The 19768-nt window shown below is 35.7% G+C and overlaps 2 protein-coding genes across 2 annotated transcripts in view; one reads left to right on the top strand and one right to left on the bottom strand.

Annotated features, from left to right (window-relative positions):
- The window catches only part of LOC126936172 (olfactory receptor 1013), a 134944-nt gene that overhangs the window by 31739 nt on the left and 83437 nt on the right, over positions 1 to 19768 (top strand). The gene's annotated exons all lie outside the window — the stretch shown is intronic.
- On the bottom strand, positions 15246 to 16221 carry LOC126936155 (olfactory receptor 5M9). Its single transcript, XM_050758609.1, has one exon. It carries the CDS (start codon positions 16176 to 16178, stop codon positions 15246 to 15248), a length of 933 nt encoding a protein of 310 aa, XP_050614566.1. The 5' UTR covers positions 16179 to 16221.

Raw genomic sequence — 19768 nt, 5'->3', positions numbered from 1 at the left:
ATGAAGGTATATGCAGAGCATTAGTCATGCACAGTGCTACACACTTTGTAATTAAATAAGACTCTAACTAGGTACATTAGAAAATAAGTTCCAGAAATTGAGAAAAGAAGAAAAAAGGCTCAGATAAGTTTCAAATTAGAAATAAAAGAAAACATTAATATGGAAACCTATATAACAAATGATTAAAAGATTCATGTGATTGATGTAGGGGAGGTGGTGAGAAAACTATATTCTCTGTTTCAAACTTACACAACTTGTGTGATATTGAGCACCTAGTCTCCCTTCTACTGACCTTAATTTATTCACATGTAAATAAAGAGCAGAAAAAAATATGTATTATTATTAAAACCTGAAATCAAGGGTTATTATAAATGGTAAGTTGATACAATTTGTGAAAAGTTTTTAGAACAGTGCCAATATATTAGCCAAGAACACTGCTTATATATTAGCAATGGTCCACACTAGCAAACATGATTGTATTTTCAATAATGCTCATGTATTAGCAGCAGAAAGGATATTGTCAGAGAGAAAAGATGGACATTAACAATACCATTGACACAGGATTTTTCTAGGCCACTTTGCCATCCAGGGACCTCCACAGCCAGCAGCGCCCCCAAATGTGGGCCTGCTTCATACCTGGGCCTGCTGCTGGAGGTACCCCACCAACTTGACCCACTTGTGCTATAGCTTGTACCTGTGTTCAGTTGTTCCCAAGCTCTTGTCCCATGTCCAGGAAGAATGAGTATATGCTGGCAAGTGAAGAGTGAGGATGAGTGAAGAATTTTATTGAGCGGCAGAATGGCTCTCACGAGAGAGAAGACATGGGTGTCAGAGGGTTGTCCCCCACCCCTGAGTTGAGTGGTTTCTCTCAGTGTGGCTGGATCCAAGGCTTTTATGGGCTCAGAATAGGGGAGAATGTGCTGATTGGTTTGTCAGTATACAGCAAAGTTAAAGGCACAATTCAAAGTTGGGCATGACAGTGTAAGAAAACAATTAGGGAAGAGTAGGTATATATAAAATAGGTGATGAGTGGCGATGAATCAGAGAAAAGCATGCCAAATGGGAAGACAGGTTCTTAATCTGGTTCATGGATTTGACTTGTAGCTTGGCTTTAAACTGTCTTTGGCTTAGAGGTGGCCTTTCACTGAGAACCCTTCCCTGTCTGCTTAGGCGTTGGTGTGCCTCCTGCTGTTATCATTATCTGATAGAATTAAATGGTAAAAAAAAAATTAAATTAACTTTTAAGACACTATATCTATTTGCTTGGTATTTTTAAATGTAAAGATTGTTCTAATTACTAATGCGTTTTCATTGTTGAACTTAGTGATGTGATTCAAAAAATTAATGAGATGAAAGAAAGGCATTATTCTCCTAATACATTTTTTTAGAAAGTGTTTGATAAAAATTAATCTCTCATCATAAATAAAGCTCCAAGGAAAACAGAAATAAGGAAAACATTAAAAAAATAATAAAGATGATCTGTCACAAATTAGTAGTCACTATCATATTTAATGCAGAAAAAGTAGAAACATCTTAATGAAAATCAGGAAATAGATTCCTTTTACCTCCATTAATTTTCTTTTAAAATTGTAGCATAAGAATTTTTGTGAGGGTGGTAGGCAGTAGGAAAAAGAGACGAGAAAGAAAGAAGCCACATACAATAAAGAAAGAAACCAAAAGCAATAAAGATAAGACAAATAAAATAAATAATTGTTAGCAAAAAGAAGACAGGTATTCTATTATTTCTGGACAATATACAAAAGCCAATACAATGTATATAGATTAACAAAGCTGTTTTAATGGGAGTGGTTACAAAAATGTGTGTATATACACATACATATGCACATATGTATACAAGTATACATGTAACAGTTTAATCACGCATCACTGTCAGTAAAAAAATAGTTCTGACTATACTAAGGAGAAAATGAGCAGAATATTGTTACAATAAAAAATGATAGGACTAATACAAAGACACTTTAAAAAGTTTACTGTGGGACAGATAATAAAGAAGCATAGCACATTTCATGAAGGAACATAACCTAATATCATAAATATTTCAATTCTACCTTCTAGTTAATTTATAAATATGGTACTATTATAATAAAATATGGGTTTTCTTTTAGAAAATAACAGATTTTAAAATTATGTGTGTATATACATATACAAATGTATATACATATACATGTACATATATGTGTGTATATACATATACATATACATATGTGGGGGATGTATGTACACATTTAGAAAAATATAATGGATGACATTGACTATAATTTTTTGAAAAAACAGAATATTAGGTGAGAAAATACAATGCCACTTAGTGTGTCATTTTCAATCTATAATAATCTTAAAACTGTGATAGAAGAGTAGGGAAAGAGCTCTGTTAATGGCACAATACAGAAATCAGAGAAGCAAACCAGGTTTGTAGGAGTATTTCAAATAAGTTTACTATTGCTTTGTGAACTCCTACTCATAATCATACCGCAACAGAATGATACTGACCTCCATTTTAGACCAGACTCTTCTGTTACAAGTTCTCATAGTATAACAGAAATTTTTTTTCATAATTGATTATAGTTTGGGAAAATTTATTTCACTGCGCATTAATAACCCTTCCCCATCAAAATATGTGGCATGGGTCGTCTCTGTATTTACTTGCTATTGTGTCTCAAGCATATAATATAGTGTTTGACACACAGTAGGTACTCGCTGTTTTAAATAAACAGGAAAAGATGTATTAAACCCCAAATGAGGCTGTGATCATCAACCAGTTTTGTGGAGAATAAAGTTAAAATGTGGAATCCTTGATTTATTCCCCATAGTAAAATAAATTATTGATTAATGAGTAATTTATAGTTATTATAAAAATTATTATGAACTAATTAAAGAGTTAATCATACTTTTAAAAGACATAAAATGCTCCAGATTAACACTGATACAATGTTAGGATGGAGAAACTCCAGCATAACCGAGAGAAAGAGAAAGAGAAAGAGGAAGGAAGGGAGGGAGGGAGATAAATAAGAGAGAAGAAAGGAAAGAGGGGAAAGAGAAAGGAAGAAGAGTTAAAAGAGGGGAGAGAAAAAAGAGCTTAATAGGTATATTTGCATTCATTTAAGCTTCTCTGTTTTGAAACTCATCAACAAAATTATGCACAGGTAACAGTGGGGAGAAGTCTTCAGTAAATGAAAATATATTCAGATATTTAAAAACAACATAGGATTATAAATCAGTGAGTAAATCTGAAAAACAATGTGAAAATACGTAGAAGTCAAAACAATCTCAAATGGAAAAAAGTGAATAAATAACAAACATGAAAATATCAATTATATTAATGATCAAATATATACACATAAAAGAGAAAAGAGCACTTTAAAGTAATCAGCTCGGCAAAGTGAGAAATTTATAATGCTTAATAATAGTGCAGGAAGAAAATGGGCATTCTTATAGCAGTTCTGTGAGTGAAATTGTCAAAAGCTTTTGAAGAGATTCCTTTATTTTATCAATTTTATAGTGAGTCCATAGTTTGTGTCAGGTGCTATGGAAAACAGTGAAAAGGAGAACAAAATGCTTGCAGACATAGTAAATATCAAAATGAGGCCAGGCACGGTGGCACACGCCTGTAATTCCAGCACTTTGGGAGGCCAAAGAGGGCAGATACCTGACATCAGGAGTTCGAGACCAGCCTGGCCAACATGGTGAAACCCTGTCTCTACTAAAAATACAAAACATAGCTGAGTGTGGTGGTTCACACCTGTAAATCCAGCTACTCAGGAGGCTGAAGTAGGAGAATGACCTGAACCTGGGAGGCGGAGGTTGCAGTGAGCCAAGATCGCACCACTGCACTCCAGCCTGGGAGACAGACCGAGACTCCATCTAAAACAATAAAATAAAATAAAAATAAAAACATCAAATAAGCTAACAATGTAAAAATATTATATAGAGATAAATGTTATGAGAAAAAAGGTATATGGGAAGGAATACAGTGGTAGTACTATCATAATGAATGCTTATAGATTCTAGATCTTCACACAGTTTAACCCACTCCTCAAAGCAGCACTTGAGGCATTGACTGTTACTGTTACTCTTTTAAAGATGATGAAAACAAGACCCAGAGATGTTATGTGACCAAGTTCTTATAGAAGGTAATGGCAGAGCCAGATTTACAGCCAGATAGTCCACCTCCAGGGCTCTCATACTTTGCCACCATGGAAGTGTCAGCAAGTGAGAGAAAGCATAGCAGTATCTGAGAAAGACCTATTATTCCAGGGAGGGGAAGCAAGTACAAATACTCAAGGCTGGAGAGTGACCTGTGGAGTGTTTGAGGTCAGAGTGGATAGAAGAATGGTGATTTCAAGGTAGCACTAAGAGATCAAGAATCAGAAAGTTAACAGGGGCCAGATCATGCCAGACTTTAGACTCTCATAAGGACTTTGAATTTTATGGGTGAAACAGGGCAACCACTGCAGAATTCTGTGCAGAGGCATGAGATCACCTAACTTACTGTTAAAAGGATTATTATGGCTACTGTGTTAAAAAAAAAAATTCTACTGTAGGGGGAAAGGATAGAAACTACAAACCTACTTGGAAAAATATTTGTATTAGAAAAAATGGCAAACAAGAATACAGAACAGTGCAGTTGGTAAAATGTACTTGAATGCTGGAGGCAGAATTCCTACCAGAGTGAATGTGAGATATGAGCAAGAGGAGTCAAGACTTACTCCAAGGATTTTGCCTGATGCAACATGAAGTTTCCATGCACTGAGATAGGAAAAGTTAGAAAGAAGCAGATTTGAGGTGGATTACCAAGAATTCAGATAGGATGATAAATTTGAGATGCTTAGTATGCTTCCAAGTGAAAGTGTCAAATAGGATGTTGAATACAGGAGTGTAGAATTCAGAGGAGTGTGTTGAGGTGAGGAGATAATTGGGAAATTTTATACACACACACACACGCGCACACACAGTCCTCACTTAACTTCAATGATAGGTTCTTGGAAATTGTGACTTGAAGCAAAACAATGTATAATGAGGCCAATTTTACCATATATTAATTGATGTAAACAAGAGTTAAGCTCCTGTGTCGTATTTCTGGTAACAAACATCACCAAATTTCTTTCTTCTTTTTCAAATTCATGTGAATTTGAGGATTGGCTTTTTCATTGCTGCAAAAAAATGAAAAGCAATGGATTTAGATAGAGATTGCATTGAATCTGTAGATCTTTTTTTTGTTGCCATCTTAATAACACCGTCTTCCAATCCATGAACACGAGAGGACTTTCCATTTATTTAGGCCTTTATTATAATCTTTCAGCAACATTTTATAATTTTCATTTCACAAATTTTTGATTTTCTTGGTTAAACATATTCGTAGGCATTTTATTCTTTTGGATACCATTATAAATTGATTTTTTTAACTTTCATTTTAGGTTCAGGTGTGCATGTGAAGGTTTGTTACATAGGTGAACTCATGTCACGGGGGTTTGTTGTACAGATTATTTTATCTGTACCAGATATTAAGTCCAGTATCCAGTAGTTATCTTTCCTGTTCCTCTCCTTCCTTCCACCCTCCATCCCCTAGTTGACCCCAGTGTCTGTTGTACCCTTCTTTGTGTTCATGAGTTCTCATCATTTAGCTTCCACTTACAAGTGAGAACATGCAGTGTATTTGGTTTTCGGATCCTGTGTTAGTTTGCTAAGGATAATAGCCTCCAGCTCCATCTATGGTCTCACAAAAGACATGATCTCATTCTTTTTTATGGCTGCAGAGTATTCCATGGTGTATATGTACCACATTGTCTTATATTCAATCTGTCATTGATAGGCATTTAAGTTGATTCCGTATCTTTGCTATTGTGAATAGTGCTGCAATGAGCATTCACAGGCATATGTTTTTATGGCAGAATAATTTCTAAAACAAATACCAAAACACTTCTAACTAAATATCAAAATAAATGTGAGATAGATAGATTGATTGATTGATTGATTGATTTAAGAAAAAAAATAATAACATCAAGTAAGATAATTATTTACCTACTTATTCCAGTTCAGGGTGGCAGGTGGCGAGACCCTATCTATCAGCTCAGAACACAAGACAGGCACTGATCCTGGACAGGATGTCATTCCATGGCAGGGCGCACTCACACACCCATACTCAGTCTGATACCATGTAGATGTGCTAATTCGCCTGACGTGCACATCTTTGGGATGTGGAAACACACAGACTACCCAGAGAAAACTCACATAGACATGAGGGGAGCATGCAAACTTCACATAGACAGTGGCTCTGGCCAGGGATTGATGTTTAATTTTTAGTCAGCTTTATAATAAAATGATGCTGAACAAAAGAATGTTATTCTAGGACCTGGGGTGTGTGTGTGTGTGTGTGTGTGTGTGTGTGTGTTGTGTTGTGTATAAAGACTGAGTGAAATTAACAAAGAAATAAAGATGTGCAGCTATAAAAAGACAAAATGGCAGAGAAGTGACTGGATCTGTGTCTCTCCAACATTAACAAAAGAAGGCAATGAAGAAGAACCAGCAATAAAACCGAGAAGGAACATCTGGAGAAGTAGGAGAAAATCAGGAGAGCGTAGGGCTCCACATGAGGAAAGATAATCAAAGAGTGAACAGCTCTGGCAAATACTGCTGACAGGATAAACAGTGTTTTGTGCAACATAGAGATTGTGATGACCTTGGTAAGATTTTCAGTTGAGTGGTGGAGGAGGGGGATGTAAAAGGCTATGGAAGTTATTTCAAAAAGAAATGAAAGGAGACAAACTGGAAGCAACATGTAAAGACACAACATTTTAAGGACATTATCAGAAAAAGTTAATTTAGCAATAAGTAAAGAGTTTTACAGTAGCCATATTGTCTTGTTTAACATGATTTTAGTATTTTGTTCTAAAAATGTTGGATTATTTCTAAAAAGTTAAGAATGAAATATATTGTAATAGCATTATTTTACTAATTAGAGAAAAATCACAAAATGTCAAAATATGTTGTTTATATATATGCATTACAAAATATTATTTGGAAGGCTATTCAATGGCATGTAAAATTCTGATAAATTGATGGTAAAAAAAATTAGAAGCTGTAAATCGTCACATATTACACAATCTCAGATTAATGAGACATAAAGATATGAGTAGGTTCTATTTTAGATACTCCATATAAGTGGAATAATGCTATATTTGTTATTCTGTGACTGGTTTATTTCACTGGACATAATATCCCCAAAGTCAGTCCATGTTGTCTCATATGGCATAATTTTCTTTTTCTTTTCTTGAGGCTGAGTAATATTGTTCTCTTAAGCAATGTTAAAAGGATAGATCTCCTGTTAAATGTTCTTAATACAATTGAAAATTTAAATTAAAACAATATGGTAGGGAATGAAAAATTAATTGTTCCCAAATTTAAAGAGTAGTTACCACCAGTGTATGATTTAAGCATATGTTTTATATTTTTATCCATATAAAATTTTATAAATCAGCATACATATACTTTATGTTCTGAAAATAGATTTTTAACAAAAAGGAGACTATATAAAATGCACTGTACTTATCAAGGTTTCTATAATTCTAGTATTTTAATTATATATATAATCTAGTTAATTTCATGAAATTGTTTTAATCAATAAAATTACATTTTTAAAAGACTTTGTTAATGATAAATTAAGGAGAAAGATTATTCAATCAGTAATATCAGGTCAACTGGTTAGCTATATGGAACAAATACCACTTAGATCCTAGTCTCAGGCCATACAACAAATAAATCCCATGTGAATTTTAAAAGTAATATGTTAAGAAAAATGAATTGTGCACTCTGTAGGATGTAGATAAAGAGAATTTTTTTTTTTTACTATTTTCACTTTCATCATTAGAAAATAAAACAATAAATAAGTCTGCCTGCTTAAAACGTATAATTTCTAGGTATAAAACACGCTCAAGAGATGGTTAAACAAATGATTAAGTCAGAATCCTTCTCCGTGAGATCAAGGGAAAGGAAGAATCAAAGGTAAACAAAAGAGGACATTGTATTAGAAGGAGTTGTGAATTTTTAATTGTTTGCCATCGACTTTTGTTTTGCTTTGCGTTGGCTATACAAATTGGATTTCACATAAACACAACTGTGAGATAATTCTAATTCAAATATGACATCATGTTGACTTTGTCTTCAAACGGTAAATTTTTTTCTGGTTAGAACTTCCCAGTGACAGGTGGGCCCTAGAGGGTCAGTGACTCCAAGGGAATCATGTCTGGAGAATATTAGGAATTAAATCTGAAGGAATAAACAACTTTACTATATAAAGGCATATATGGCACATTCATATACTCTCAGTAACTGAGAGTCATGTGAAAGGAGATCCCTATGGAAACATTCAGGGGAAGATTTATTCCACAACCTGGTAGGATGACAGATTCTGATGAATATTTCTTGTAGGTTCCTCCCCTAGTCTTCCACTACTTTCCCCATTAAAAAGGAAACAAATGACCCTGTCTAACTGTGCTTCAAGTGGATAAGGATATACCCTCCCAAAATACAATATCTGCCTCAACTGCTCCCTCAGCTTTTGGTCTCCTTTAGAAGAAGTAAACATTTGTTATCTTTTGATAAAAGTCCAAGAATCAATTTCTGTAGAATAAAGGACTTAATGAGAATGAGTATTGTCTTTTAGGTAAAAATGTTGATAGTTTTAAAGAAAATGTGTATCAGACAGACATTCATATGCAAGAGTGATACACAAAAATGAGAACATTTTCTTAACATATTAAGAAAGACATTCATATGCGAGAGTAATAAACAAAATAAGGGCATTTTCTTAACATATTACTTTTAAGATTCACATGAGTCTTTTCAAAATGTGAAACTGATGAGGATGTATGGGTTTTCCACTTATTTTTTTTATTGTGAATGTACAAGGAGAGAAAGCAAGCCTGATTCCAGTGTAGCTTTGAAGAAAAGTAACCCAATACCAAAGCTCCCACGAATTACTTCTTAGATTCCAATAATGTTTATCATGGAAGACTAAAAGTGGCACTAGAGTCAATATGTTCCCATGTCTAAAAGTAGGCAAATACTGGCCAAATCAACACTTTCTTATTTCCCCTTTTATTCTACACCCAAAATAGTTAGCTGCGGTATCACTAGCTGCGATAAGATGCTGGTTCAGGAAGACAAGTCAGTTCAACAGTTTTATCCTAATGCACATTTCTCACAAAATGGGCTCTCCACTGCATGGAATGGTTGAGGGAGAAAGTTGATTTTGTGCCAGGTTTTATGTATGTGTGCATGTATGTACACATATGTATGTGTGTGTGTGTATATATAGGTGCAATATGCTTTATTTTTGGAGAAAACATTAGGTAGCAATTTAAGTATTAAGCTTGAGTCAAGAGGGGAGAAAAGAAAAAAGAACAATTTTTCTGGCCACTCACAACAAACTAAAGAAAAATAAAAGTTTATCTCTGAGCAATTTGGGAAGAAAAGGGAATTATTCTTTCTATTTTGCATACTTTAATTTTTTTTTCTTGGATTTTGATATGGCAAGAATTTTTTATCTTTTCCTTTTCTCCCAAATTTAAATTCGGATTCCTCAGACTCTGAGGTGGAAAGGGGCGTATAACCCCCAATGGTCACATCACACAGGTTGTGATAACCACGGGAGAATTATGTACAGAAAAGGAAAATAAATTAATTCTGATGCTGAAGAAGGGGAAAGAGGGCACCAAGGGCCAAGGATCTAAGGAGATGTCTTGAAAATGGTGGCAACTGGAGGAGGACATGAATTTGTATGTGCTATAAACACACAATTCACATAAGGAGAAATTACTTGGTAACCTAAGAAAACTACCCATGCTCTAGCTGGGTCTGGTTTTCCTCCTTCCCCCTCCTAATAGATGCCCAGGGGACCCTGCAACTTTATCCAAGTTGCAGACAGTGTGATGGCTTGGACCACAAGCATGGAGCAAGAAGCTAGACTGACTTATTCACAATTACAGATATAAAAGTCATTGCTTTCACAATGATAACTTCCCAAATCATGTAAGACAAGAGGATTTTTTTCGCTGAAAATAATTATTATTTTTCTTGTGAAGGAGATTATCACATTTTAAAAGCAGGAATGTATGCTGTTCTTTTACTAAAAATTAATTGAACGTTGTTGAAAACATCTCTGATTTCAAATTTTGGAAGAAATTAAAATAGAATACTACAGTTTACACTAGAGAACTATACTTTCTAAAAATATATATTCTAGCCTTACCTATATATATATTTTATTATTATTATTATTATTATTATTATTATTATTATTTTGAGACAGAGTCTAACTCTGTCACCCAGGCTGGAGTTCAGTGGCGCAATCTCGGCTCACTGCAACCTTCGCCTCCCAGGTTCAAGCGATTCTCCTGCTTCAGCCTCCCGAGTAGCTGGGATTACAGGCACCTGCCTCTGCACCTGGCTAACTTTTGTATTTTTATTAGAAATGGAGTTTCACCATCTTGGCTAGGTTGGGCTTGATCTTCTGACCTCGTAATCCACCCTTCTCCTCCTCCCAAAATGTTGGGATTACAGGCGTGAGCCACTGTGCCCAACCTTTTTTATTTTTAGAAAGGCAGTATTTGAAAATCAGTTATGAATTCAAAATTTGCCTTATTCACAAGCAGAAATGTTAATGGTGTCTCTTTTTCTCCTCATTGAATGTGCTGCCTAACTTTTCATTTGGCATAATGCGTATTTGTTAAAATAAAAAGATATCTATTCAAAAACGTAACAAATTAGTATGTTAAAGTTTTACTCCACAAAAAATAAAATAAGGCAACAGGAAACAAAACATTGTTTTTTTCTCTTAGCCAATACAATTTAATATTACCTAAATCTAAAATATGGAATATCTTTATAAACATATAAGGATTTTTGTTTGTTCTTACTACTCAGGCTTTAATTAATTTATTTTTTATTGTCCCTTAATTTTTGGCCTCATAAGATTACAAATAGCTAGAGAGGAAGAAAGAGAAAAGAAAAGAAAGAACAAGAAAGAAAAGAAAACAGAAAAAAACAAAGCTAGAAGTATTACATTACCTGACTTCAAACTATACTGTATAGCTACAGTAACCAAAAGAGCATGGCACTGGTACAGAAACAGACATATACAACATTGAAAAAGAATAGGGAATTCAGAAATAAAGCTGCACACACCTACAGCCATCTGACATTTCAGAAAGTCAAAAAAATGTGACCTCCTATTCATTAAATGTTGCTAGGATAGCTGGCTATTCATATGCAGAAAAATGAAACCTCACTCCTACTTTTCACCATATACAAAAATTAAGATAAATTAAAGTTTAAATGTAAGAGCTCAAAAAGTAAGAAGCCTAGAAGAAAACCTAAGAAACATCATTCTGGACATGGGCCTTGGGAAAGAATTTGTGACTAAATGCATCCAGCAATTTAGCAATTGCTAAATGAGCAACTGCAACAAAAACAAAAATTCACAAGTGGGACCTAATTAAATGAAGAGTTTCTGCACAGCCAAAGAAACTATCAACGGAGGAAACAGCCTATAGGATGAAAGAAAATATTCACAAACTATGACAAAGGTCTAATATCCAGAATTTATAAGAAACGTAAATGATTCAAGAAGCAAAACAATAAATAACTCCATTAAAAAGTGATCAAAAGATATGGACACTTTTCTATACAATACATGCAAGTGGCCAAAGAAATATATGAAAAAATACTCAACATCACGAATCATCATAGAAATGTAAATCAAAACCACAATAAGATGCCATCTCACACGAGTCAGAATGGCTATTGTTAAAAAGCCAAAAAAACAACAGATGCTGGCGAGGCTGCCAACAAAAGGTAACATTTTTTTTTTTTTTTTGGAGACGGAGTCTCGCTCTGTAGCCCAGGCTGGAGTGCAGTGGCCGGATCTCAGCTCACTGCAAGCTCCGCCTCCCGGGTTCACGCCATTCTCCGGCCTCAGCCTCCCGAGTAGCTGGGACTACAGGCGCCTGCCACCTCGCCCGGCTAGTTTTTTGTATTTCTTAGTAGAGACGGGGTTTCACTGTGTTAGCCAGGATGGTCTCGATCTCCTGACCTCGTGATCCGCCCGTCTCGGCCTCCCAAAGTGCTGGGATTACAGGCTTGAGCCACCACGCCCGGCCAAAAGGTAACATTTATACAATGTTGGTGGGAATGTAAATCAGTTCAGTCGCTGCAGAAAGCACTTTGGAGATTTCTCAAAGAACGTGAAACAGAACCACCATCCAACCCAGCAATCCCATTACTGTGTATATATCCAAAAGAAAGAAAACAAGTTGTTCTGTTGCAGCTTTCTTACTCCTGTAGTTTGATGAGCAGGAGGGAGTGGTGCCTAGCAGCTTCTTCACTCCCATAGTTTGACGAGTGAGAGGAAGTGTTATAGCTCTTTCATTCCTGCAGTTCCGTGAGTTCCAAGTTCTTCTCTCAAGACCAGGAGGAATGAGGTACGTGGACACTGGAGAGTAAGTAAGGCTCAGTAAAATTTATTGAGTGAAAGAAACACACTCAACAGTGAGAGGAGACCCAAAAGTGGGTAGCCTTATGTGAGGCTGAGTCCAGGCTTTTTATGGGCTTAGAATGGGGAATGCATGCTGATTGTTATTGGTGGGCTTGGAAAAGACACTGTTCGATTGGTTAAAAGGCATCATTCAGAAAGAATCCATCGAGAGGGTGGTTAAGCTGGGGATGGGAGTTCTTCCTGTCAGTGGATTCTATCTGGAACTAGTAGCTTGGTTTTTGGGTTTTAGACGGTCCTGGGCTTGAAGGTGGAGGTTCACCTGGACCCCCAACCCTGTCAGCCTAGGAATTTGTCTGTCTCCTGTTGCTATCAGTTCTACCAAAAGGACACATGCATTTGTAAGTTGAATACAGAGCAATTAACAATAGCAAAGACATGGAATCAAACAAGGTGTCCATCAACAGTGGACTGGATGTGGCAGATATACACTATGTATCACCAAGAAAATGTGGCATATATACTCCATGGAATACTACGCAGTCTTAAAAAGGAATGAAATCATATCCTTTGCAGTAACATGAATGCAGCTGAAGGACATAATCCTAGGTAAATTGCTGCTGGAACAAAAAACCAAATATCACATATTTTCACTTATAAGTGGGAGCTAAACATTGTGTACTTGTGGACATATAGATGGGAACAATAGACACTGGAGACTATTAGAGTGGGGAGTAAAGAGTGGGGCAAGGATTGGAAAACTAACTCTTCTGTACCATGCTCACTACCTGGGTGATGAGATCATTTGTATCCTAAGTCTCAGCATCACACAATATATCCATATTACAAACTTAGACATGAGCCCCTCAAATATAATAAAAACCGAAGTTAATTTTTTAAAAAGAAAACATCAGTCCTGTAACTGCAAGGAACTAAATTCGGAAAACACATTGAATGAACTGGAAAGAGGACCCAGAGTCTCAGATGGAACCACAGACCTGACCAAGAAATTGATTTCTTCCTGGGAAGACCCTGAGCAGCAGGCCCATTTCATCTTTACCTGCACTTGTAACCCATGGCAATTCTGAAATCATAAATTTTTGCTGTTTAAGTTGTTAAAAAAAAAAAAAAAACCCACAAAACCTACACAAATGGAGAATGAGGAATAGCTCTGCCATAATGATCACACAAATATAAGGCCTTAGAATGTCAGGTTGTGATACCGATCTCTGTAAAAGAAGTTGTTGCTTGCGTAGCCCTGCATTTTGTGCTTCCTCGTGACTTTTTAGAAGCAAATTTGGGTGGTTTAGAAACATAAACATGGTGGTAACACAATTTTTAATACAAACCGATCATACTTCACTCTCAGAATGTAAATTTATGAAACAGTATGTATCCCACCTACCTTTACTCAAATCTATTCTAAGTTACTAGGAAAGTGAACCATGGTAAATTTGCATGAATAACAATGCTTTCTGTGCTTGAATTAGTCCATCTTCCTAGAAGCATTACCACAACTATATTTTACTTCTCAGAGTCAACTTGTACATACTAATTGAATTGCGCACCCTTGTGGTTAGATCATCACATCCCAAATAAACTCACTCATCAGCAATCACCTTTATCTCCCACTTGCCTTTATGCAATTATCTTAGCAAGAGTCATCAGGGGCAAACAAATTTCCATTGTTGTCTTTAGCAAGAATGTAATGTAGAACAAGTAAGCTATGGAAGCACCAATCTAGACAAACAGTGAGCTTTTAAAGATTTTTAACCAGGGCCAAATGGGATGCAATTTAGAACTCTGTTGATCACATTTGAATGCATGCCCAGTTCAATGGCATTTAGTTGAACAGTGCTTCTTATCTGGTTGACCAACTATAGACATTAAAAGCTTGATTTAAGTTGCTATATACAAAGTCAAAGAATTTAATGTTAGTGAAAAGGAGCTGGAAGCAAAGAAAAGTTTCCAATGAAATTATCAATCAATGGTTTAATGAGACAATATGGGATTGCCAAAGCTCAAGACTTTGTGTCAGAAAATGTATACTGGCTCATCTTTTCATTATGACAAGGGCAGGAAAATCTTTTGTCAGAGAGAGTTCACCCTATTAACTTAAAAAATGTGTAAATGAATACCCATCAAGGAGTAGAGTTAGGGTAAGAAAACAGACCGTGGAAACAAAACATTATTAACTATCAAATTATGCAAAATGATGACAAACGGGATTATATTAAGACACTAAAATTCTAAATATAATTGCATTTTCAAAACTTTAAACTCTTTTTAGGTAAACTGTTCATCAATATTCTATGGCCATGAAAAAGAAATGAAGTATTTACTTCTTTCTGAGAATTTACATATTTCACATGAAATCTAGTTTGAGGAATATGTATATGTGTAAAGTACTCTGCAAAGTAACATCCAACACTAACTTCCAATTTAAAGTATATGTATCTACACTCATTTGTGATTTCCTTCAGTGACTAAACTTAGCCCAATTTTAAGCACATTGTGAATGAACACTGTGTCATCTTTCACAATATGGGTGCACATGGAGGAGAAAATATGCTTAGTAATTAGAGTCCATACATGGGGTAAAGCATCACCCTGTTACATTGAACCTCTTAGTTTATGAAAGAGTTACCTTTAGATACTATTCTCTGAGCTAGGACTTTTACGTGTGACCATTTATAATAGGACCCTATTTATAATAGGAACAACAATATCCACTGCAATTTTACTGCCTCACATATGTCTTGGTGATTGCTTTGTTGACTGCTTCTTTCACATCCTTATTTCTCAGACTGTAGATCATTGGATTCAACATAGGAATTACTGTGGTGTAAAACACAGCCACCATTTTCCCCCGCTCTATGGATTCCTCAGTGGGTCTCCTGAGATACATGAAGATGAGGGTCCCATAAAACATAGAAACAGCCGTCAAGTGGGACCCACAGGTGGAGAACGCCTTCCTCCTGCCATCGGCAGAGTGCATGCGTAGCACAGCTACTACAATGAGAGTATAGGAGATGAGGACCACTGACAGGGAATATGTGAAGTTAATTCCAGCAATAACAATCATTGTGATTTCTTTGATGTGCACTCCCCCACAGGCAATCTTGATGAGAGGAGGATCTGCACAATAGAAGTGATTGACTTCAAAGTTTCCACAGAAGTATAAGCCATAAGTCCATAGTGTGCATATTAGGCTGACAGAGAATCCATAGACATAAGGCACAGAGATGAGCCGAACACACACAGTCCTGGACATTTTACTGCCATAAAGCAGAGGGTTGCAGATGGCCATGTACCTGTCAAAGGCCATCACAGCCAGGATATAGACCTCCACGTGGACAAGCGCAATGAAAAAGTAGCACTGAACTAAGCATCCCACGTAGGAAATGCTTTTTGTCTCTGATAATAAGTTTTCCAGCATTTTGGGGGTAACGTTGGAGGAGAAGCACACGTCCACAAAAGACAGATGACTCAGGAAAAAGTACATGGGGCTCTGAAGCTGAGGACTGATGCCAATCAAAATGATCATACCAATATTTCCCAGCAGAGTGATCATGTAAACCGCTAGGAACACCACAAAAAGGAGAACCTGTAGCTCCTGATGACAAGTCAGCCCCAGGAGGGTAAATTCTGTCACATCCGTGAAATTAGGCATTGCCTTAGTATAGGCCAAGTCTGTGTTGCCTATGGAGAAATTTTTTTAAAAAGAAGGTAAATGGATTTGTTTTATTCTTGAAACTTTGAGTTGCCTTTGCCCTTATTTTAATTCAAATACTTTACAAACAATGTACACTTTGCAAAATGTACAGTACGGTGTATAAATATACTATATGTAAAATGAACTGAATACATAACACAATAGGCACATCAGTTTTAGTTCTGAGCTAAGTTCCCTTTGCTATAGATGTCCATGATTGTAGTTTCACTTTTTTGGCTCACCATAAATGTCAAACTAGGTAAAGAGCTGCAGATGCTGTGGTCAGAGATTTTCCTATGTAAAAATTTCTGATCTCTACTGATTTCCTGTCACTAATAGAATTTGACTTGGGTTAATGTTACTACTGTATTAAGTATAAAATATATGAAATAAAGCATCAAGGCATCTAAGAGACATAAACTAACACTACTTCATTTTGTTTCAGTCATTGTGTGATGTACTTTTATTTTACACAAAATCATTAGCGCTTTAGCATTTAGCAAAAGTTATTGCGGGTTTTGCTGTTACTTTCAATGGCAAAAATGCAATTACTTTTGTACCAATCTGATATTAGTTTGTTTTGCTTACCTTAAAACTCCTTAAACTGTCTTGCTAAGTAGTTACATTTAATGGAAATTCAGAAATAGTTATACATGCGATTTCTACATGCCCTGATCTTTAGATTCACTAAACATAATACAATAATCCAGTATAATTAAAACTCTCTAAGAAATATTTTTCTAGAGGCAACAGTCTCAGTTTTGTAATATTTGTAACAATAGTTCTGTTGTTGAATGTTCATAAAAACTCTTCCATGAAAACGTCCTATAAAACAGGTTTTATTTGCGTGCCCATTTTGCAAATGAGGAAACTAAACACTGAGAGATTAAGAAAGTCTCCCTTGGTCAGAGGTCTACTAATTAGCAGAACTGGGATGCAAAAAAAATCACTTTTGTGATGTGTCTTTGACAATATTCCATTGGTGCATCTTCGATAGCCTCTTCTACCATTATATTTCTTTTCATTTAAAATTCAGTTTGCTCATCCTCCACAATGGTAGGAAGTTATCTCTTTCAGTTCATCTTCAATGGACTTTTAAGAGCTTTGGTTACCCTAAAGCAGCCTAAACCACTGAGATAGTAAATCACTACAACTCTCTACTTCTTCAAGTTTATCATCCCAGGATCAGATGATAATTATTTCCAGGAGAAAATAAATTTAATACATAAATGTGTATCATCTATCAAAATAAGAAGATTGAATTTGCAATTTACAAATAAAACCCAAAATTCATTTCTATTAACATTTCAGGAGTTTTTAATGAAGAAAAACGGTGAAGGTATAAATTACTGGACCAATCATGCCCCTATATCCCCAACTCCATTCATACATATATTTAAACAATATTATGAAAGTTAATAGTTTTTGCCTGTAAAGGAGAATGAGAAGATAAAAAATGTGAAATGAAATGAAGAGTTTTGCAAATCTTCATTATAATAAGCTCATTCTTACAAAGTTTTGAATAAACCAGGGATAGAAATACAAAAAGTTCCCAGTAATATAATTTCATACAAGAAGACACTCTGATAACAAATAAGTCTGTGAACAAGATATTAGTTTCCTCTTCAAGACGGAGAATGAAATTAAAAGATTTGACTACATCAACCTCTGTTGTAATGAGGGAGGAACTTGCAGACCTACCTTCAGCATACAGAGTAGCAAATGATAACTTCTCACTATTTATAATAATGTCCTAAACATTAGGAACACTGGGATCATCTCCCTAAGGGACTATTCAGGTAATTACGAAAAAAAATAATAACTAAACTTGTAGACACAGCTCAGGTGTAGGAGCAGTTAAGGAGTGTGAATGAGAAGAAGAATTTTTAAATAAAATAGATCAAAATTCTTCATCAACAATGTAATCTTATCTCTCACTTTCACATGGGTTCTGTCTTCTTTTATTTACACATTGACAGTTATGCATTTCAGCAAGATACTGGTTTGAATCATTTAAAATTTCAGTGAGTCCCTTTCTGGCTGGACAACTGTTCTAAAAAGTGCCATCTGTCAGGACAAATGATCATCGGAATGCATGTCCCATGCATCTCATGGTTATGTTCAGATGTCAGATGCCTCAAAGAATAAATCCTTGGTAAAATGAGTACATGTAGAAGTCATTACTGAAGTCAGTCAGGTCTGGGATTATACCTTTGGTATAACACTTTCACTATGTTACTTTGGACGAGCGATGCACTTCTGAGCCTCATTGTACTCATCTGTAGAATAGGGAAACTATTACCTTACATTTGGTTGAGATGATCTTAGAATAATATAGAGATAACTCTCTTCCCAATGACTGCTGCATGTGAAGCACACAAAAAGTGTTCATTATTTGTGCAGTTTTACCTCTAAACAGTTCACTAGCATTATCTTACCACTTCTTTAGGGTTCTGACTAATACTATCCTTACCTTGAAGAATAACATTATTCCTATGTGAAATAAGTATGATGTGCCTGGCACAGTGGCTTCTACCTGTAATCCAGCACTTTGGGAGGCCAAGGGGGCTGGATCACCTGGAGTCAGGAGTTCAAGACCAGCCCGGCCAACATGGTGACACCATGTCTCTACAAAAATACAAAAAGTAGCTGGTCATGATGTCAGGTGCTGGTAATCCCAGCTATTGGGAGGCTGAGGCAGGAGAATTGCTTGAACCCGGGAGGCAGAGTTTGTAGTGGGTCGAGATAGCACCACTGTACTCCAGCCTGGGCGACAAAGCAAAACTCCCTCTCAAGAGAAAAAAAAAATGAGAGAGAGATAAGTAAGGTTTACAACCTTAAAAGTAAGTGGATGGGCGACAAAAAGTGACTTGTCCGAGGTCTTCCACAAATGCACTTGAAATTTGGAAACTCAAACCAGAAACATGGTTTGACCACGGACCTTGACTCATCATTCTTTATGTTATCTAAACTAACTCTCCAAAAGAATAAACAGAAATGCATTTTGCCTTTGAAAAAAACAGGTAACAAAGACAGTTCAAATTTACCTGCCAACATGCTGAAAGTGATCAAATGCTTTCAATACACATTTTGAAATTTATTAATAACAAAAAACTAATTTGGCATATCAAGAGTTCCCCCAAAATGGCAAATAAATGTTTTTATTGCCAAGATAAATTACTTTTAACTTTGGAGTAATCCCAAAAGAATGAGTACCTCAGACATTAAAAGTCTCCAGAGGTTTGACATATTTCAACCAGACACAGTAATACTATAATCGAATCTAAGTAATTTGTTTATGTATGCAAAAGGTTTTAAAATGCTGCCCATTATTTATGTGTACGTATGTGGAAATGAGTTCATTGCACTTATAGTTTCTCTTGATGTAAATAAAATTCAATCATGGACAAAGAGTGCTTTTTTCACACTTCCATCAACAGCAGATAAACATTTGTTTTTCTTCACAACCTTATGAGCATCTAATTTTTTTGGCTTTTTGATAATAGCCATTCTTACTGATGTGAGATGGTATCTCACTGTAGTTTTGA

This window comes from Macaca thibetana, chromosome 14 (genome assembly GCF_024542745.1).
Source record: "Macaca thibetana thibetana isolate TM-01 chromosome 14, ASM2454274v1, whole genome shotgun sequence".
Classification (NCBI taxonomy): Eukaryota; Metazoa; Chordata; class Mammalia; order Primates; family Cercopithecidae; genus Macaca; species Macaca thibetana.
Note: the sequence above shows the minus strand (reverse complement) of the source record. Positions and strands in the feature narration are given on the sequence as shown.

Excerpts from the sequence above, each read along its gene's own strand:
- LOC126936155 (XM_050758609.1), bottom strand. The coding sequence starts at position 16,178 with ATGCCTAATTTCACGGATGTGACAGAATTTACCCTCCTGGGGCTGACT.